General features: G+C 40.9%; 1 protein-coding gene across 2 annotated transcripts in view; it reads right to left on the bottom strand.

Annotated features, from left to right (window-relative positions):
* The window catches only part of Rorb (RAR related orphan receptor B), a 199,828-nt gene that overhangs the window by 35,557 nt on the left and 141,796 nt on the right, over nt 1–22,475 (bottom strand). For both annotated transcript variants that reach the window (XM_057779305.1, XM_057779303.1), the window contains exons 5-9: nt 15,471–15,592; nt 13,891–14,023; nt 10,897–11,004; nt 8,768–8,878; nt 5,961–6,073 (exon numbers count right to left, since the gene is read on the bottom strand). In XM_057779305.1, the coding sequence (XP_057635288.1) occupies nt 5,961–6,073; nt 8,768–8,878; nt 10,897–11,004; nt 13,891–14,023; nt 15,471–15,592 (587 nt within the window). The remainder of the gene's footprint in view (nt 1–5,960; nt 6,074–8,767; nt 8,879–10,896; nt 11,005–13,890; nt 14,024–15,470; nt 15,593–22,475) is intronic.

The raw sequence follows: 22,475 nt of genomic DNA, 5'->3' as shown, positions 1-22,475 counted from the left end.
AGCAATACCACTATGACTAAGGAACCCTCTTTACACGTGAGAATTTCTTCCGCGGTGTAAAGCGTTGGTTGTAAGACTATGAGACACTGCCTCCTGCAAAGTTAGGGCTTTGTACTGTAGTGTCTCACCTGGAAGGGGGAAGCAATGCTCAGCTCCCTCACCCGGGTAAGAGATTATGTTCAGACATAGAGAAGGGAAGGAGAGGCTGGGTCTTAGGTGGACAGAAGACACTAATCTCCCTTATGTCTGAACTTCAGAGTCTAAATCAGCAATGTCCAATAGAAACAGAAGAGAGAATGCTCGTGTATTTCTTACTACAACTTAGGATAAGAATACAACTCCAGGCATTTCTATTTGCAGAATTTCTAGGAAAAATAAATATATAACTAAGGATATGTCATGACTTTAATAACCCAGGAGACAGAAAGAAGGGACCGAATTGGGAAGGCCTACGTCAGATGTGCCTCTAGTTGTTGGCCAGACTCAGAGACCTCTTTAGGGGAAGATTGAGAAATGGACTTGAAGGCATGATTGCAGGAGACACCCAGTTCTGGGCTTTGTCCTTGACTTTATATATATATGCTCTACATTGGATTGGTACATCCTTCTTCTCTGCCTCTGCTCCTAAGGTCAGAGCAACAAGAAGGGAAGATTTAGTGATTTATGATGAAGGAGGAGGACAGGCCAGAGGTGTGAAGTGACAGCAGTGGTCACAGTTCCGAATTTGTTACTGATCTTGCATCTGCTCAGCAGGTCCTGCCATCCTCATCTAGACCCTGGACCTCAAAGATCCTCACCTAGGAAACAAACCTCCCCTAATGAGTCAGGGCAATGCCTGCTGCATCAGGAGCAGAAACTACCCTGGAGAGCCGATGGAGAGGCTGACCTCCGGATACATGTACCATCGACACTGAATGCTGTAAGCTTTGGTCTCCAAGATCACTCCAAGCAACATAGTACCAGTTTGAATCAGCAAGATAGGGCAAAATCGTCCTCTTCTGTTCCCCATTACGATGGAAAACATCCAAGGAGTCCTTAAAATAACCACACAGGACTGAGCCGTGGAGGGCATAGAGAACGTTTGGAAGAACCTTTGTTTTTTTCCTTTTGGACATCAAAGAATGTTACACTGAAGAGAACTTAAAGACCAGGCAGTCCATCCTACTCGTTTCCCAGACAAGAAAAGTGAAGCCCAGAAACAGATGGGCTGCCTCCTCTAGTCATATGGGGCTTAAAAATATATATGTCTATTTATTTTTTCATGAGCTTTCATGAAAGTGACCAGTGTTATCTCATTTCCTGGCTTCTCAAATGCAGGATCCTGCCCAATCTAACTATTATTTATAGTGTGGATAAACCTTCTACTTCCCTACCTCCGTACTGGCCCATCACATGGACCCCCTTCTCCACTTTCCCCACCATCCACTTCGACTTTGTGAAAAGTTTCCACCCTTTAAGGATGATTCCAAACATTAATTTTTATATAGGCATTTCCCTACTGAAGTAAAATTCCTCCTATCAACACCAATCCTATCCTTTATAAAACAATAGCTTACATAAAGGTAAATACTTTGAAGGACTACATGGGATGATTGAAAATGATGTAACTTAGTCCTTGAAATACCCCCAAGACACTGGTGACACTTTCAGCCTGTTATACAGTGAGTTTGAAACCTATGCTTGGGGGTTCTCAGCTATCACAGCTCTAAAGCTGTGATAATTTATTAAAAATACGGTGCATATTAATATACTTCCGAGGAGAGGAAAATCTAATCCCTAACTTTTTTTCCCTTAAATATCCTTATAAATGGAAAAAAAACAAAAACAATGAAGCTTCCTAGTTAATGGATACTGACCCTTAAATTTTCAAATCCTCACTACATTGAAGTTAGGCTCAAAGTATAAAGCATTGCTGCCTAAGCCTTAATTTCAAGGTAGGTTGAAGTATGTTGTAGTCTGTTCTTTCAGGGTGAAGTCCATCAACTGTATGGATACTGTGTCTTTATCTTGTTATCCTCTATGATTATTCAGGCTCAAACAGGCAAGTAATACGAGCATTTTCTTTTCTTCAAATTATAGCAGAGGCTGACTGGTGTCCCATCCCATCCTATGAAGATTTAACATAAATTTATGCTTTACATGACTTTTCTTAGACAAAGCTTTAAATGTTTCCATGGATTATATGAACAATAAATGTTGGGAATGACCATTTTTATTTAAGAAGTGACCATGAAGGAATAGGAAAGTTCCTGAAAAGATGGAAAAATTTACAGCGCTGTGGAGTGGCTTTCACTTGGGCTTAACAAATTTTTTTAGCCGGGCGGTGGTGGCGCACGCCTTTAATCCCAGCACTTGGGAGGCAGAGGCAGGCGGATCTCTGTGAGTTCGAGACCAGCCTGGTCTACAAAGGGAGTTCCAGGACAGGCTCCAAAGCTACAGAGAAACTCTGTCTCGAAAAACAAAAACAAAAACAAAAACAAACAAAAAAAAACCTAAGCAAACAAATTTTTTTTTCCTTTGGGAGAGTTCTGTTGGAGACGTTGGTTTTCCTTGGATATTAAACATTTCCCAAAGGTGCATATATTAAATGTTTGTTCAAAAAGCCTATGGTGGTGTTGGAAGGTGGTGAGACCTTTAATAAATATGGCATAGAGAAAGGAAGTTAGCTAATTGGGACATGGCCTTCTGGGGGATTTTGGGAGTCTTCTCCTTTCTTGATTTGTTCTTTGCATCTGACCACCTTGAAGTGAGCAGCTTCGCTCCACCATGTGTGCCTGCAATAGTGTTCTATCTCTCCAGGGGTCACAAAATTACAGGGAGTTACATGGATTGACGCTTCTTAAACAATGGGCCGAAATGAAACATCCTTCTTATAAGTTGCTACTGTCGGTCGTTTTGTCGTACCACAGCATGCTGACTTGCGTATTGTCCTAAACAGTGATAACACCTGTGTCCTCTAAATGTTAAGGCAAGAAGAAACCATATGGGTTCACTCTTGCTCCCTGGCACTTGACAATGGATCTGAAACTCAAATTAAATTATGTATCTGAACCCAAGGGGGACAAATGAGAATCTATTCTTCATTGTGTTTTGGTCTTTCTACATTAGCAAGCAACAACTCATTAATGTGACAGCTATTATAAAGAGTGGTCCAAACAAGAACCCAGAATTTACAGATGAGCTCTGGGAGTTAATGCTTCATCATCCAGCTCCAGAGAGTGGTGCACAAGAAATAATCCTCTCCTAGAGTTTTCCTAGGATTCAATCTTCTAAAATTATCTCTTTATTAAAAAGAATAGAATTGTGTATTTTTCTTTTGCTAAAGCTGAAGAAAACAGGTTTAAGCTGATCTATAGAATCGATGTTGCAATTGTTTTCTTACCATCAAGTATATTACATCTGTCAATTTCTGTCTGTTTTCTAAAGTCTCAAATAGTTCAAATCATGACCAGAATGTCAGAATGTGGAATCTAGAGGAAGCATATGAGCACAAATATTTCACCTTCCTGAGAGAAGCAATATGCTTAATTTTATAACAGATCTGTAGAGAAGCATTAAAATTTAATCCTTTTTGCATTGATGTTGAGAGCAGGATTTTTAGGCAAATAGACAACATTCTCAAGAAGAACAGCAAGAACTTTTGTTTAACTCTGTTTTCTTTAAGACCTTAACTTTAGAAGGTAAATGTAGAGATCAAAACTTTTGAGAGATCCAAAACACAAGCAGGAAAGTTTCTGAAGAGATCAGAGAGGTAGCGGGAGATATAGTCAATGTACGTTATGTATTTGTATGAAAATGTCCTTGTGAAACCTAGTACCATGTACCATGAATGATGCACCAAGACAAAAGGAAACATCCTCTCCATTAATTCGCTGGATAGACTTATACCTACGAGCTAATAAGTAATTACAGACTAATATCCAGATGTTCATTTTGCTGCCCTTTTTACCCAGAGAGGCTAACAGTAGGTTCAAGCTTTACTCTTGACTGGCTAAAACCTGAGGTACTGAGAGCAAGTAACTGGCCCTTGGGAAAAGTTGTGTTGAAGGGAACTATCACTGTAGAGTGCTGTGGAAATGTTCTTCCTGGCGATGTGTTAATTTTAACAAACTTTATCATAATGAAGAAGCATATTTAACTCATGGAGGGTTTTTTTTATAGCAGTTCTCAGTAAGTGCAAAATAAAATCTGATGAAGTCTCCAAATAGTCTTTTCCCTCCCCCTTTGTAAAATAAAGAACTCCAAGGGCAGAGTGGGAAGGCTTAATGATAAAAATATAAAGAGTAGGATTCCTATTATCTTTAACCAAGAATAAGTTAAATTTGCCAGTTTCTTTCCTTCCGAAGAGTTTAGTTAAGGAAACAGAGATACGTTAAAATTTAAAATAATATTGTTCCTCTAAGAAATTCTAGTACTTGAGAAATTAGTTTAAGAGTTAAAATGATGCTGAATGTCAATCACTGACAATTAATTACTTTGGAAAACAACTTTTCTCAATACTTCTCTGTTGCATAAGTTTCCTTGGAGTTTGAAACATTCTGTCTTGCAGTGAAGTGCCTTAAGCCGGCGGAAGGTATACAACCTGATAGCTCTAAGAAGTCCCTGAAACTGACCAGATTCACTAGGCCCCTTCCTGCCAGTGTAAGCAATAGAAGCTGAGCGTCCCTCTGGGACTGGCCGAGTTAAGGTGCAAAGACTTTCAGAGAGCCAGGCTATAAAAGAAGACTCAGAGACCAGACCACCTGCCTGGGAGAAGCAGAAACTAGCCACGCTGCCTGAAAGACATTTAGGCTGGAGTCACTTGGGAAGGACATTGTCTACCCCGTTGAGCCTTCCTGCAGGCTGTGCAGTATGCTCCAGCTTCCCTGGGCTTTGTGAGCTGCTAAGGTCGGCCTGGATGATGCAGTTGTTTTTTGAGTCCTTTTTCCTTCTGTAAGTAACCCCTCACTCATATTCCTGTAAGTAACCCGGTAAAAGTCATCACTTCACCACTCTGGACCTTGGTAGTATCTGTGATCTGTTGTGGGTTTTCTGTCTGAGGTGTGTAGACACGTGTGTTGTGTCTCTACAGGAAGAGTTGTTACACACATTGCCTTAAAGATGACCATGCTTAATTAAGCCACATCAAGAAATGCGTGTCATGTGGCTGTGTGCATTCACCCCGTCATGCCAGCATGCTGAAATAACCCCGGTTATTTCAGACATATATGAAGAGATTAGAGTGGAAGGAAAATTAAGAGGTTATGGGGCCACCCTTAATTTCCACCCTGAACAGGCCAGTTGTTTGGACGTATCGGAGAAGTCAGTCAACACAGTGTCTAGCAGAACTTGACAGTGGCATGCTACTTCGCGTGGCAGCCGACTCCTGTGTTCAGAAAGTCACACACAGCATTCGATGCTTCTCTTTAATTTTGAATAAACATCTCAGTGATCTTAACTTGGCCCAGACCTGACTCATGATGGTGCAGCCTACCCTTTTCTCACCGATGAACTGGAAGGCTTGTCTCCCTGCTTCAAGTCTCTGATCCTTGGATGACACTCACACACCTGTGGATTTTTTTGTTTTGTCTCCCTGGGTCTTGGGCTCTCATCTGTCCGCATTGTCTTTCTCCAGGAAAGCTGTTCTCCGCAGCCAGGCATGGAGCTATACAACTGTAACCTTAGCATTGGGAAACTAAGGCAGGAAGTGTGTGTGTGTGTGTGTGTGTGTGTGTGGTAGGGGGTGGTCATGAGTTCAAGGTTAACCTGGAAACGTAGCCTGGCCCTGCCTAGCAACCAACCAAACAAAGCCCAAAACAACCCCTAAAGCAAATCAACTCTTTTCTCAGTGTCTCCGAATTGACTCATCTCCCTTTGGAAAAGCATGTGTTTGTACTCATGCAGCCCTACACTGGTGAGGAATTCTCCTTGCTCATGTAGGGCTCCTTTGGGGATAGCAGGACTGTAACCTGCGGACTTACCTTTGCCAGGGTCTCGTCATCCAGGTGATTCTTCTGAATCACATGTTGAAGTGCAAAATAGATTTTTTCCTGAAGCTTCTGGACCTTTCTTGGTTCTATCAGCCAGGCTCGGTCTGACAAGAAGAAAAGCCAAAGAATAAAAAGAGGGAACACACGCTTTGCCTTGTTTCCCTACATGTATGAACACTGAATTTTGGACCCATCTTAACTTAGCCGTTGCTTTTGAAGATATGTAATTATTTATATAAAACATAAATATCTTATAAACACTGCCAGGAAGTCAGCTATACAGGGAAACCATTTGGTTCAAAGAAAGGCCCTCTTTGCCTAGTGTTGGTGACTGTTTCAACGTTTTGTCCTTTCCAGGCAGGTGCTTAGATTTTCTTTCAAAGCAGAAATAGCTGATTTGAAACCACATAGAAACACTGTTAGTAATCACAATCCTCTTCCTTAGCTTGAGTTATTCCTTCATCGGGTATAAAACTGATACCATGCTATAATTTATAGGGCACACTCATCAATTTCAAAAGCTAACTTCTGAGTCTGATTTTCCTGTCCCGAATTAAGCGATAGGTAGGTTAATCCCACCTTTTTCTTTTGCTTGCTCCAGTTCACTTCCATTTTCCTAGTTTTCTATCTTCTCATCTCCATTCCTTCCTTCCTTCCTTTCAGCTTAGAAGCTTTATGCACCATGGTGACAAAGTGTAGCTAGTCTAGTATCATTGCCTTGGTTTGCTCAAGAGACTCTGGGAGTCACCAAATGATGAACAAATGCTCATGGAAAAGCACTTGGCCGTGATCCTTCTGAACGTAGTTCAGGGCAGGTGAGAAACCTGATTCTGTAATCCTAGCCAGGCCAAGGACAAGTCAAGCCAAGAGTTAAGCAAACCCTTACATAAGTGAGCACAAAGGACTTCAGTGACAATTGTCAATCAGAATCAATGAAGTTTCCCTTTCCCTTCCTTAAGCTATTTGGGAGTAAATAGACAGGAGCTCGTAAGTCAAAAGGCAGGGGAAGAGTGGGGTCTGATCCGAGAGGACACGGACCTCTCTTCCGTCTCCTCTAAGCCTGGCGCTATGCCAGGATAACGAGCAGTGTATTTGATATTGCAAAGCCTTGGAGTGTGGGTTGCTACCAAGGCTGGAAGACTCTCCACTGGGCAGAGAGAGTAAGACAAACAGATGCTTCCAAACTCTTCAGAGCGCAAGGACAGCATCTGTAGTTTCCAAAAAGGCTAAACAATTCAATTGGTTTCTAACTCATGGAGACCAACCTAGCCTTCTGGGAGGGTCCTTTGTACTGCTCAATCAAGCTGGAGCTGGCATGTCTTCAGCCTCTGCTGCTAGGAGTTTGCTGAGTTCCACAAACATGCCCAAAGAGGAGGGGACTTTTGAAAGGCTCTTCCTTTGAGAGAGCAGGAGACACAGAGGGGCTGTCTTCTGCATCTGTAGAAGACATCTTCTATGGAGCAGATCTCAGGGCAGACAACCGAGAGCAGCGAGAATACGAGAGGACACTATCTGGCATGCAGTTGCTACTTAAAAGGAGCTTCTGTCACTTTCCAGATCTGTATTTGTGTTCCTGGGACTTTTGGTTTTTGATGAAAAGGGTCAAATGAAAACCAGAAGCAATTTTTTAAAGACGTGATTGGATGGACTATCAGTGATCATGTTGTGAGCAAGACAGTCTCTGGACAGGAAAGGGCAGAGGCGCCTATTTTATTACTGCAGCTAGGATGATATGTCAAAGATATGATAGAATCATAACCACATTAAAACTGTTTCTTCCAGTCTTACTGCAAGACATGAGGATGTAAGCAAAGAGGGTTGATCTCGGAGAGAAATGGATTGCAGAAATAATTAGTCTTACAAATGGGGAGGGGTACATGCTTCATTCAGGAACAAGGTGACAAGAAGCTGTTATGCCACATATCTAACAGACAGTGGCTTGAGTGACTCTGGTCAATGAGGGAGCATGTATTTATTGTCATATTATTTTTATTCTATTACATGATTATACATTATTGAGTTCTTTATTGTTACACTTTAAGCAGGTCATATAAAGTACATCCATTGTTACAGTTTTAGCTGATCCATAAACACCACAGCTTTGGAAAAACAGTTTAGTATTTTATTTTAGATCTAGAGAAGGTGTGCTGTCTCCCCCCCCTCCATTGTAGAGTCTAAGAGTCTATTGTCTTATTTTATCAATGAAGTGACCACAGGTTTGGTGTCACACAGATAAATGATGGCATGCAGCCATGTCTGAGATTCCTCCTCTTCCACTAGGCAAGACCCACTCTACAACTAACCTTCCCCTTAGAAATGCTTAATATTCCTAAGGATATTTGTCTTGAAAGATGATTGCAATGCATTGTGGTAGAAAAGTCTAAAAATGGTAATTAGGGTCCCTATACTTGGTCTTTCATTTAGACATTTTCTGTAAGTTTCACTCTATTGGATTTTACATTAAAAATATTTCCTTTATTCTTAAACTCGAAATAGAACCCGGCCACTGAGTCAGGCCACTATTCATTTTTTATTATTTGTTGGGAAACAATTTTGCTTACCTGGATCTGGGGTGATCCCTGCCACATGTGACACTCTTGTTTTAGGGGAAAATTGGCCATTTTAATAAATGTGAGACTACTTGCCTTTGCATTGTCCAAAAAAAATCAAACAATTGCTACAGAAAATACGGTCCCTTTAAAGTTATTTCTTTAACGCTTTGGCTTGGGAAGGTGTAATTGATGTTAAAGATAGTGAAGCAGGTTTGAAAAGAAGGCAAGGGACCCGTGCCTTCCTACCTGGGGATATCAGAACAGCAGAAGAGAACAAAGCGATCTCCTCCTCAGTCAGCTGCAAGGAACACAGATTCTTCGCAAAGTCAAAAGCTTCGTTCACCAGGTCATCAGAACCTAAAAGGAAGGAGAAATTTTGAGGGGAAATACTGAACTTGTGAGATGGGGCACTGGAAGAAGCCCCTCATTATCAAGTAGGCAATCAAAGGCTTGCATATTAGACACTCAGACAGGACATTTTAAGTCCCCAGTCACAAAAAGTGAATGAGGAAAGTGGGCAACAGCTTTGCCAGGTAACTGAAGACAGCCTTAGTAGTGAGAGGGTGAAATACTGACTAGTGAGTACTGTGTCACATCAGCTGGGCACACAACCTCAACTCGACAACCCTGAAAATATTCCTAGCTAAAAAGTTGCATGTAAGCTGGATTTGATGGCACATGCGTAGGACGTCTGCACTTAGGAGGATGAGGCAGGAGGATTGCAAGTTTGAGGACAGTTTGGGAACATGGTGAAACTCTCACATCCATAAAATTTTACCAACATGACTTCCTAGACATGAGCTGACCGAGGACCATAAAAGGTATGCCAGAGTGGATGAAAGGAAGACCATGGGGCCTCAGCCCTCCACAAAGAACGAGCTGCAGACACCTACAGAAGGCTGAGAGCAGGAGGAACACTTTTCCTCAGCAATTAGTCAAATACCAAATGGTCAGACATACAAGTAGCATTACACAGATGGAGCAGGTTATATTTAGCAATATATATGTATGTACTTATACATATATGCTTGTAATAACAATTAATGAAAAAGGGCATGAATTTGAAAGAGAATGAGGAGGACTCTATGGAAGGGTTTGGATAGAGGAAAAGGAAGAGAAAAATGGCATAATTGTACTATAAGATCAAATATAAAAGAAAAAAATGAAAAGATTTTTTAAATATGGGATTTGAGAATCCTTTACACTTAATCCATAGTTTTCAGAGAAAACCTAGAAAATTCTATGCTGGGGTTCAGGGAGTGTCATTTGTAATGGTATTTGAATCTGGCAACATGAGATGTCCAGGAGCTTCAAACTGAGACTTCTTATACAATGATAGTGAGCTTCTTTCATTTTGTGTACCCCCCCCAAAATCAGACTGATTTTCATTGTCTAATTAAATGTCTCATACGTCAGTTTCTTAGTTTCATTGTGAATTTTGACAAAGTAGCATTGTATCTCTGCACTGATCTCTGTAAATGTTTATTTGATGAAGCTGGAAATATCCCAAAGCTGCCTGCCAAGTCTTTTCCTCCTTTCTTGAAAATCTAGCCTTGAGAAGGACGTGGAGGCATATCAACTGTAGAAGGGAAAAGGTGCCAGCCCATTGGACTTGCTGGTGGCTGCCATATCAGCTAACAGCACAAGAGGTGAAAGGCCAGTGGCTTCTTTGGTGTCCATGGATGGCTATGGAACAAGTGGCCCTATCACTTGTCCAGACCTTTCCTGGCCTCGGCCCATCTTTGCTAATGTTCTCATGTGTGCCTCTTCCTGGAGACTGGATAGGAGACAACTCAGCACCTCCAAAGACTGATCCTCCTAGTGTCGCCCACAGAGTGATCTAGGGGTCACTCTGATGGGGACAGTGTCAACTGTCTGTGCTCCCAGAAACTCAGAGTCCACAGGCAGATGCACACTCTTCTAGATGGAAAACAAATACAGCAACAGCCTGTTGTGGATATTACATATGGTTATTTCTCTTGATATCTTCACCAATGATTATGAATTAACTTAAGAAACTTGAAGGTCACCCCTATAGACTCCCAGTGGTCTGTATAATATGATCTGTAGAGCAGTAAACCAGAAGTTAGGGAAAAAAAATGGGAGCTGTACAAAGAGTAATCTAGAGTGGACTCAACTCATTTAGCATCAGACTTTGTTTATTTCCACAAGGCCTCAATTGTGCCAGTTTTAATAGAGCTCACTGTTCTCTCCTTCCCTTCCTGATTAGGGATTGAAATGATAGGAACTGGAGAGTTAGATGAAATACTGAACACTCACCTGGTCCAATACCAATCAAATAACGAGATACTAGGCATATCATTGCTATTTCAGTATAACTGGGGAAGCTGTGTTGTCATCCAAGAGGAACTTACCTAAGGCTTTGAACATTTGCATTCCTCCATATTTTCCTTCAAACAGAACAGTGTTGTTTAATGGATTGAAGGCACGGCACATTCTCACTAAAACCACTTCCAAGCAACCTATAAGATAAAAGAATTCAAGATTCATATGTGTATAACACAGATCCAACAATAAAGTGGTCCTAGTATGTAAGAGATGGGAAACTTTTCAAGACTTTACTTTTTTGATACAAGATGTCCCTATGTAGGCTTTAAACTCATTCGTCCTCCTGCCTCAGCCCCCAAGATCTGGGCTACTTTACCAAATCTAGGAACGTTCTTTCTTTAAAAATAGTAATCTTAGGGGCTAACGAGATGGCTTAGCTGTTAAGAGCACTCGCTGCACTTCTAGAGAACCAAAGTAGGTATCAGCATCCATGTTAGAAAGGTCACAACCACATGTAACTCTAGTTCCAGGGGATTCTATATTCTCTTCTGGTTTCTGTAGGTACCTCTACACATGATACTTAATATTTTTCCTAACACTTAGATGAAGAGTTAAAGAGAAAATATATGTTAAAGGTAGCTAATATGGAAGGCAGCAATAACATTTTGTGGGGAGTGGAGCATTTCTTGGGAGTTTTTGACTAATAATAAATTTCACTCCAGCTTTTGAATTTGTAATTGACAAATGGTTCAGGAAGGACTTGTGTCAGCCTCACATCTGACACAAGGGCTACTACAGGGAAAATTCACCTTTGGGTTTCTCTGCCACATGAAATAGCAATAGGCTATTGGGGGGATTTCATTCAGTCTTGCTTCATGTAGGACCAAGGAAAGTTCCCAGCACACAGTAGGTGCTTAATAAATTCATCTACTGCCTTTTTTTTTTTTTTGTAATCTAAACATCCATTTCTATCCAGAAGCACTCCTGTTGCACAGTTTCTCCATATTTTGGAGATGTGAACTTTGCTCCATTTGAAGGTTAGCATCTTCAAAGTCCCCAATTCTCTGTGAAGATGGTCCAGTTGGTTGTTGTGCCTATGGTCCCTTTCCTATGCTCTCACTCTATTCTGATGTTTGGGTTTATTTCTTTGCTTTGCTCAATTCCTTTACTGTTAGCCTCTGGGTTTAAAGACAGGAGAAGATGCACACATATTAACTCACCATGGTCATCTTGACACCAGTGGGAATAGATATCATTTATTGCTTATCTGCAGTATGGAAGATAGCTTCCTGGGCCCCTTACAGTCATGATCATGATCGCAACTTGCACTGACCATTTCAAGTAAATTTTAGTAGCTCCATTGCAGGATTACGGGAGGTTTTAAGGTGGTAAATACCTTTTATACTGGAGACAACATTTACTCAGGAGGCAGAGATGTTAATGACCATATAATTTGGTGATAACAGCCATGAATTGGTGATCTCTGAATCTCAGAAATGAGCTGAACTGGGTTCCCCTCTAACAGGTTTGAATTCCATGGTCTGTGATGGTGGCTGCCTCTCTGAGCTGTTGGAAAGCTCCTTTGCTTCATGGGATACAATTCTTAGTTCGGAGTTCTGTGTTTCGAGTTCCATCCTTTATTTTAAACGTCAGGACACTGCTGTCTTAAGGTGTCAGTCCAAGCTTATATATCAAATGGATCAGATTTTATTTGTTATTTTTATTTTTATTCCACACTTCCTAAACTCATCAAGAGGTAGAAGTCATAAGGTACCTTTGACCCTGGGTGGTCTTTCATGGTGGTGTTAACTGATAGAGGATGGTATTCACAACCCATTGTGGCTTCTTAAGTTAAGTTAGAAGACTCTAAGAACGCCTGCTGTGTTGTTTTGGAATTCTAGCTCCCAGAGCCCCATGCCTATACTGCCTGGAAGTCCAGGCCTTCTGTGGAGATGACACTCTTACAGGACCAGCAACCGAAGCCCAACATCAGAGCCTTTACTGATGCCAGTCTGTCATCCAGCACGGACAGTCCTCCACGTGAGGGAGAAAGTGGATTCTCCTGTCCTGATGGGAATTGCCTCAGTGTGCGAGAAAATAAACATGGTAGGGATAAGCCATTCCCTATAAACTATAGCTTTGAGAGCAAGATAAAGAAATAATTTTTAGCTAAATTTTAGGACGGCTAGGTAACTGATAATGCTAGAATTAGTGCCTGAGTCAAAGTTCTTGCCAGTTTATATTATTGGTTAAGGAATCAACATTATGTTACCATAACAACTATGTGTGGCCTATATTCAAACACCGGCTTTGTCATGATTTGTGATATTGAACACAACCTTTGACCCTTCTTCATCTTTACAATCTTTGCTTCAAGGATGAAATAATGCCGATGTCATAAGAATAAATGAGACATGCAAACATGAAGACATGTTCATGGAAAAGGGATGTTATTTCCATTGTGGAAAAGTCCAGGAAGATGAACCCAAATGCTACTGTGTTCCAATTTTCTTTTCAAAGGGTTCCAAGAAAGACATAAGTTTTGTTTCTGCTTTTTTTTTATTTAAATCTTATGTTGAGTTCCTAAGGGTCTTCCTATATGTTAAAGAGAACACTAGAGAAGAGGAAGGAAGAATCCCCACGAAGAGGAGTTTCTTCCGGTAGATCCCTGCTGGAGGCTATTCTTATTGAAATGATTGGAAGTGACCACGGAGGCTGAGCCCAGCTAGCCTGGATGTTTTTGTTCTCTTGCAGAATGCAAGGAGCTGGTTTTAGCGCCAGCTCAGCAATTCAGCCACCTTGACACGCTAATTACTTTCGCTGCCTGTCAAGCTGGGCACCTCAGCCTCCGCAATTAATAGCTAGCTCTACTTTCAATAAGCAAAATTGTATTTGACTTCAAAGGGGGAAATGAATGAATATCAGGGCATTTTTATTACTGGGTTTCCTTAGGGAGTTAGCTGACAGTGTAGGTGGTAAATCGGCCTACCTGTGGAAGCAGGATTTTTTAGGACCATCAGAGGGCTGAGGGTCAAACAGTCCCTGTCTGAAACAGGCCCCCACAGGTCGGCCTGGCTCACCTGACTTCAGCAGTAAAATCTGGTCGTTCTGACACAGCTCCATGAAGCCTGTTATCCGCTTTGCGAACTCCACCACGTACTGGATGGCATGGGTGATCTGGATGGCGCACTGCTGCCACAGAGCCTCCCTGGACTGAAGCAGAGAACACAGACCTTGAGCTGAGCGCCTCCTGGAGCTGATGAAATGCGCATGCCCGGGCACACTGGTCACTGCCACCCAAGGTGGGAACTCAAGAGATGGCTTTTCTTTCTCTTTTGAATTATGCCAATTCCATTGAGCTCAATTGTCAAAAGTATCTTATTTACCAAAGCTAAATCAGGAGAAGCAAGGTTCATAGAATGCAAAATAATTATTTTCCCCATTTCTTACAACAACAAATTTCCTCTTAGTCTGCTAGTTAAAAAGAAACCCCATGTTGAGGAATAGTGATTTTATTCTAGCATCTACCATAATACTGTTTTTACGGGAACCTGGTCAACACTGAACATAATATCTTTATGTTGTGTTCTTTCCCCAGAATTTAAGAAAAAAAAAATCCTGATTTTCTGGTTGTCATTTATTTTATGGGGGGAGGGAGAAAGTTTCACAACGTAGCCTTGGCTGGCCTAGAACTCATTGTGGAGCTCAAAGAGGCCTCAGACTCAAAGAATCCTTCTGCTTTGGCCACCTGAGGGCCAGAATTGCAGTCAGAAGCCACCAAATGAGTCAGAAAAATTTTCCTTTGTATAAGAGAAAGTCCATAGGAAAGATAGGAGTTCAAATCACGTCACTCTAATAAGTAATATAGGACCCCAAATGTATTTTACTACTTTAGTTGTTTCTCTTTGAACTAAGAAACCTAAATCTCTGTGACTTTGAAGTCTACTTTCTATGGATCTTCTTTCGTATGTTTTTTATAATTATGCAAAAGGAGCAAGAATTAGGTCACCATGTTGCTTAAATCATACGTTTAGATAAACACATTTGATTCACTAAATTTCCAACTGGTAGAACTGATTGGTTTTTGGCAGTCTCAGTCCCAAAGTCAAATAAGAATCCTTAGGCCCTAGGAGCAGCTCTTTCCCTTAAATGTGTCCAGTGTACTCAGAGAAACATGGCGATCACTGCTAGTACGGGGTGAGATACCCCTTTGTAGGCCATTTTCAAGAATGTCGAGCAAGAAGAAAATGTAGAACGTTTTGCTCCCTGTGTTTGTTTAGCAACCTTGGGCATCATTTTTGGCGGTGATCATCTAAGCATTTCTTTTTGACTGAACCCACGCTACTAGGAGAAGTCCCTCATCTGACAAAGGCTCCATCTCTCTTGTTGTTCAAATGGGGCCACGACTTTCAATCAAGGTAGTTATGTCTTCTAGGGAACTTGTGGCAACAAGTGGACATTTTTGGTTGCCACACTGTGTGAAGTTGGTATGTTGTAGATACTCTCAGTCAATAAAAACCAGAGAGGCAGCAAATTGTCCCTACAATGCACAAGGTAGTCCAACAGCCAAGAATGCTGAGGCCAAACATGTCAATAATGGTGAGATAAAGAAACAAGAAATGGGTAGTTACAGATACAATCCCCATGGTTCCCAGAGTACCTTGCTTTGATACGCCTTTATTTCCTCATAGGTGTGGGTCTGCCACGCCAGCTGATGCAGCTCTTCCATTGTGTACTGGCATGTCTCCAGATGGGACTTAATGATGTTCTGTGCAATTCGATCTATCAGAATAAAACAGCCATTTGAGGTTTTGTGAGTAAAATTGTTCTACTCCAAGAAATGATTTCTAGAAGATGCTCTGTAAAGGATGCAGCCAGTGATGGGCCAGCTGCACAATCATATGAAAACATCGAAACTCCACCTCCTAGCTTATTAAAAATTCCAAGCTCTTTATTATCTTCCAGTTAAAAGTTTCTCATCTCCTTCCCTGGTGATAGGTTTGGTGAACAAGTTGTAAAGCATTCAAATAACTGTTTGACTTTAAAAAACATATTAAATTTCCCTATTGTTCACTTTCTGACTGACAGTTTCTAAACAGCTTAGCACACCCATTCCAAAAACTCAAAAATGTTTTGAAAAGCACTGAAATAATTTTATACCAGAAAGAGGGGATTGAATACACATAAATGTTCTCATATTTAAAGTCAAATAAAATAATACAATGAAAGAGAAATATGTTATGCATAGAAGGGAAAACTAAGTAGAAAAACAAAACTTCATCCAGCGACATATGTTTTTATCTCTATTTATGGCTATGCGCATCTCTCACAGTTACCACCAAGGACAGGGTAGATATGAAAGAACTTTGGCCTGCGAGTAGGTAGCTAATAATGTTCATGATGACATTAAATTCATCTTATAAAATTTTCATATGGTATTTCTATCAGAAATTTATAAATAAGGAAACAATCATATCAACCAAAGGGGAGTTGACAGATTATCTTTTGGGCTGTTTGTCTCAGCTAAGTTGTATTTTATATTCTGTCTTAAATTGCTGTTATTTTGGCTTTAGGTGAGCAATAGAATTGGACAGGAAAGCGCTCCTGAAAACTAGCTAGGAGTTGCCTGTGTCGGATGGAGCTGCCTGACTGTCCCTCACAGTCCCACACGCTGCTTGACCACATGGAAAAGAGGGAAGCCCGAAAAGCCCAAGGACTCAGGGTTCTTGTATGTGGGGTGTGCATGGAATGAAGATGACCAAGCCCATCTAGTCACTGCTGTTCTTGCAGAAGCTTTCTTGTGTTTCAGGTGCTTTTGACAATGTAAGCTTGCTTTTATTCTAAATGGTTTTACTTTGTTTCTCTGGATAGACCTCAAAGTAATGTCAGTGCTCTCTCTGCCCTTCACTGTATTTCTGGTGTATGTGGTGTGAAGCTAGTTGAGTTTCAGTGACACAGAGGATGAAAAATCTAAGCTATGCTTCTAGTGAACTTTCTAAATGAAGTTCTCTTTAGTTGATTGGAAACTTCGAGTCAATGGCAGCTACTGTTATTACTGGCAGGACATTCTATGTGCTTTCTCGTCAGGGAAGCAGTGTGCAGAGTTGAATGGATATAAAAGAGGGTTATTTGCTATTTCAGTCAGTCTCCTAATGGGAGACATTTCAATATATGTTAGCATTTTTCAAACCAGAACTATAAAATGACAGAGATAAAGGTACTGCAAAATGCTAACTTATGATTATGGTCATATTCTATTGGCTTCAACATCAACATTTCTAGCTTTTTAGCATATTACATTACAAAATCCTTTCCTTATAAAATCTATATTCCAAGTGTATTGAATATCCTCCCATGTTATAAAGAAGGATGGGAATTACTCTCTATATTAAAATAGATTGGTAAGTCATGGTTGATTATTTTTCAATTTCATTTGGGAAGTCTAATTATTTATATTCTAAAAATTAGATATCTGTTCCCCAGTAGTTATGCAATGAAACCTGACACTAAAGCTTTACAGTCTTCAGACCAAGAGTGGCTTGTTTTCATCTTCAAAGGCATGCTGATTTGTTGGTGACTCACAGGCTGCAGGTTTATAAGCAGAACTAGAATTACTACTTAAAATTGCACTGTGGATGATGAACTGCTCTTCTGGGTTGTCTTCTGGGAGGTATGGAGAAAAGTTTAAGAATCCTCTGGTCTTCTGTCACTTCTGCCACACTTGCAATTTTAGGGAGCACTGAAGAGGAGCACAGGGACCATCAATGTGTGGAAGGACTGAGAAGACTGGACATTAAGTCTACACATTCACTTCAGGACTTGGTTGCTGGAACACTTGTAGCCAAGGCTTCCCTGCCTCTCTGTGGCCTCCTGCAGCGGGGCTGGTTGGTCATACAGGGATTCTCCCTCCTGGTGTTGAGTCCTGATTCTATCCATGCTGATAGTGTGCTTATTTTTGTGAAATTGTCTCTCTTAGACTCTTCAAGACTCTGAGATTTCCAAGAACTAGAAAACAATATTATGTGTTCACTTAATAAATACTTTTTTTTAAAAAATAAAACTGTTATTATGGATTTAAACAAAACAAATATCGATTTTATTTTTTAGTATCTACTCGGAGTATTATAGTATGATGAAATAAATTCCCTTAATTATTGGAGGGTCCTTAAAGAGAAAGTTCTCAGTTCTTTCTGGGGGAGAAAGAAGATAGCAAACAGTCTGAAGGGTGAGTAGTGGTTTGTCACATGGCTAAGGATAAGATGTACTGCAGGTAGAGGGAACAGTATCAGGAAGGCAGAGCTAGAGGTATGCACTAAAGTAGGTCATTTCAGACATTATCCATGATACTTGTATAACCTTTAATTCTTTATCATCAACTCCCTTTTTACTTTTTATTTTATTACTGCAGAGACAAGATTTAGAAAGAGTGGCAACTCTGGACTAGTTTACAGAGAGTTTGCAAAAGCCATTCTGGAGTCAGGTCCATCTTTTCTATTCAAAGGTCCAGTGTTTGTGAGTGTGTGGAGGAGACAGGGAGAAATGAGGCCATGTGAGGACAGACACGGGACTCTGAGGAAATAGGCCCAGGCATTGCTTCTCTTAGGGTTTTAGACTTGACCTTTTAACACTGGGGAGCCAGAGGATACTGTGAAGGAAAAGAGTCACATAATTCGAGTTTTGTTCCAGGAAGGTGATCTTAGCTGTGGCAAAGAGAAGGAAGTGTTGAAATGTCTGAGGAGTGTGTGAGTGGAGTCAGGCTGTTGTGAAAATGTAGGTCAGATATAAGTTACTCTGGACTAACTCATGGCAGAGGAGGGCCTGTAGGTTTGGACGTAAGACAATTCTGAACAAAAATAAGCAGGACTAAAAGACATGGCAGCAAAACAGGAACATCAATAATAGGAGGAGCGTAACTGTGGCTGACTTATTATAAAGGTTTGACAATGTCCATACATCCATACTTCAATACATCTACCATTTTTTTTGTCAAATACCCACCCAAACACCCTTCCTTACCCTCCCTTGATTCACTAAGGTTTTGAGAAAGCTAGGGTTGATCTTTTGTTTGATAACCTTAAAGCCTAATCATTCAGAATGGAGAGAAAGGAGCATCATGGATGGACTATAATTTCCCATATCTTTGTGGTAGGAAATAAGTCAAATGTCTCTTGAACATAAGGCTCATACATGCCAATGAAGGCAGTGTGCGGGACAGCTGTGTGTAGAAACTCACTTGGTTCTTCCAGGGCTCAGGTCAATAAAGCACAGGGCAAAGCTATTCCTGGTTTTTAAAAGAGTATTGGCAGAGGGCTCCTTCTGTCCTTTACAAAGATGCTTGAACATCAGAGCAAGATAGTTTTCTTGGACTGAGAGTCTGCAGTTGTGAAAAGGACTTAAAAAGAGAGGACAAAGGAGAGACAGTGAGTGCAGTATGCTAAGTTCCTGCTGGGAGCCAAAGGAGCTTCAAGAGTCCCTGCCTGGAAAAAGAGAAAAGGTAATAGCAAATGCTGTCCCCTCCAGGGACCAGCCACATGAGAAAGTCCAGACAAAGGAGGCTAAGGAGAAAGAACAGAGGAGACAAAATCTTACTGGGCAATCACACACCCTTCATCTCCTACCCTGACTTGGATTGCAGCTACTTCCCAGCAGTTGGCTTTTATTGGTTTCTTTAACTAGCTCAGGCTGAAGATGGTACATGTTGAAAGAGGAGTTGTCATGAGCTGTGCTGGGATAATGAGTTCGACAGGAATATGACAAACTCTGCCTTGTCTATGACACTACACTTTCTGAGATCAGGAAGAGGGAGGAAGGTGATTTAGGACAGCACAGCTGCAACCATTCTGGGAAGACCCTGTGGGCATGCTCAGTCGAGCAGCGGTTGCTCAGTTCACTGAGAGTCTAAAGGCTGCTTTAATTGCCAATAAAATGATGTTGAAGAGCAAGAGACACAAAATATGCTCAGTCCTGTCTTCCGCTCTCGATTACAAGGAGGGACGGTGCTGGTTCTGGGACAGATTAGGGAAACTGGGTGTGTGATTACAGGTAATATTAAGTGTATAGTCCTTATTTTGTATTAACTTTATGAAAAATATCTCTCTGACTTTCATGTATGTTCCCATATAGATAAACATACATTTCCCCCTTTTGGTGAAATTACACTTAGATTTATATTTTAGTTCTGATTCTTTCTTAGGAGGAAAACTTATTGGAACCCATGTTTTAAAATTAGTTAATAGAACTTGTAAATTCATAAATGAATTAACTAAATGAGACAAAAATTACAATGGGTAATTCACATGAGATAATAATCCATGAAACCTCTCTACCATTTTTGGTGAAAAGATATAAAACAATATTACTAAATTGTCACACTTCCCCAAAAGTCTTAAGGGTACTCTGAACTCTACTTACGACGTGGGCAATGGGAGGAGAGAAATTAAATTTTTGAAGGGGAAAATGGAATAAAAATGATGGTAATTCTCTGTAGTGTATGCGATAATTATGGAAGCCTGGGGCTGGAGTTAACCTCCTTCCTAGCTCTCCAGATGGTCTAGGCCTAAATAATCCTGTAGGTCTCTTTCGGTCTCCATCTATGTCTTAGTGTCTCTGTCTCTCTCCCTTGCTCTCTGCCTTCCACCTTCTCGTCCATCTCGAGTACTTCTCATTGTAATGTGTTCAATGAGACGAACTGCAAAGGAACCCCTTTTTCAGGCCCTCTCAGCACGGTGTGGTTGAGATGGGGGAGAGTTCACACAGCCAGATGAAGTTTTAAAGGTCAGGCATAGTGGATGGCACAAAAAAGATGTCTGGAAAATATTTTGAAGCAAAATTACAGGAATGTATGGAAAACAACTTTTCTTGCATACCAATTCAACAGTAAAAGCAAAGTTTAGAAACGAGTCACCCATTGCCAGGTTCAATGGGTAGCAGGCCACCTCTGCTTCAGCAGGGGAGGAAACTGACAGCCAAGGTGACAATTTCATGTTTGTAGCTGTGATGTTATAAAACGGGGACCAGCTTGCAGCTCCTAAAATAGCCAATGACCTTCTGCAGCTCTGATTCCAACCACTCAGCGGGTTTTTTTCTTCTTCTTCTTTACCAAAGTGGCTTATTTTAGCTCTCACTAGACATTTCAGCGAATGGGGGCTCTCCAAAGGCTACACTGTCTCAGTCGTGGGTCCAGCATCCCACAGGTGCTTTCATTAAGATCTCAGGTCCTGCGAGTTGGGGAGTTGAGCATGTCTTTACAGACTGCTGCTATTAGTAATATTACCAAGAGCACCCTGGTCTAGCTGCACCGAGTAGAGGAGACATGAGTGCTCTCTATGGCTCTGGAGGGCTGGCATCTGAACTTCCCAACCCTCTCCTCTTCCCTCCCAGGAGAATAGATGGTTTCTCCTCAGTAAGCTAGACGCCCCGCCCCCCCCCAATTTGGTTTCTTTTACAAGAGTTATTTTTTTTTCGGGGGGGGATATTTTTTTAAAATACTCTATTTTATTTCAATCAAATAGATTAATGGATCTTTAATTTGCAATTTGCCTTAAGGATCTAAAGAAGGGCTGAACACTCTGAGAAGTTTATGCATGTGACTAGTGTGGATGTGGAATGCTTAGGGGGTTTGCTTTGAATTAATGTGAGTCTGTCTCCATGGACTCTCTGAAGACAGGTTTAAGCCCCCCTGTGAGGTTTCATTGTATCAAGGTTCCCCAGACTCCATCTTTGTCAGGACAACTAGGATACATTATTAAACCAGCTGGCTGGAAGGTGAAGCAGGGAATGAAATGCACCTTTCGCCTTTTGCCAGTGAATCACGCTTTCTACCCTTCTGTTGTTCAATAGAACAAGGGCAGTGGTTTCTCATCAATGATGATGTCAGAAGACACCGTGTCGGCTAAGACCTTTCCGATACTTTGAATTTCTATCCGGAACACAAGACCTTTAAGCATGAATAGAATTAAAACACTAGTAACACTGAAGCTTAAATGCTCGGTCTATTAGTAATCCAATTGCCTTTGACGAAACAGAAGTTTTAGCATTTCTGGTTTGTATTCTTTTCAGTGGGAGGTTGCAACAATAACCTATGTGTTGTTTGTTGGCTCAGTCCATTGTTGGGCCCTCATTACTCTTCCCCAGTGAATCATAGTAGCTTCGAGTTTGCTTTTCACCTGAGTTCTATTGTTAACTCATATCAGAGTAGCAGAATTGATTTTTTTTTACTTTATGTAGACCAGCACCAAAAGATGCTTAGAGTTTTCAGAAAATAGTATCTTAACAAAATATGAGGTTATACTTTTATAGTTTTTATAATCGATATAGTTATAGAGTGCTGAGAGTATGACAAAACGCAATATACGTAATAATGAAGCAGAGAATAGATCAGATTAATGTAAGTTATGAGAATATGTGGCGAAGACTGGCTGAACAGATGACAAGAAATTGCCAATATTTTCTTAATATTCAGAAAGACCCTGCCATGTACAACAGCTTTTGGACAGAAGGTGGGAAGGGGAGAAATTGAGAAGAATCAAAAGAGCATGTGCAAGCTTCCATATTTTAGCTGAGCTGATCCAAAATGCAAAAAAAAGGAGCAAAAACATATTAACTGCCTAAGAGGGTGCTTTCTCATTGCTGGCTAGTTGAAAGCTGCTTTGGATCATGCATCCTT

The sequence above is a fragment of the Chionomys nivalis genome, chromosome 8 (assembly GCF_950005125.1).
Source record: "Chionomys nivalis chromosome 8, mChiNiv1.1, whole genome shotgun sequence".
NCBI lineage: Eukaryota > Metazoa > Chordata > Mammalia > Rodentia > Cricetidae > Chionomys > Chionomys nivalis.
The sequence above is the reverse complement of the archived record's forward strand: the minus strand, read 5'-3'. Positions and strand labels throughout refer to the sequence as shown.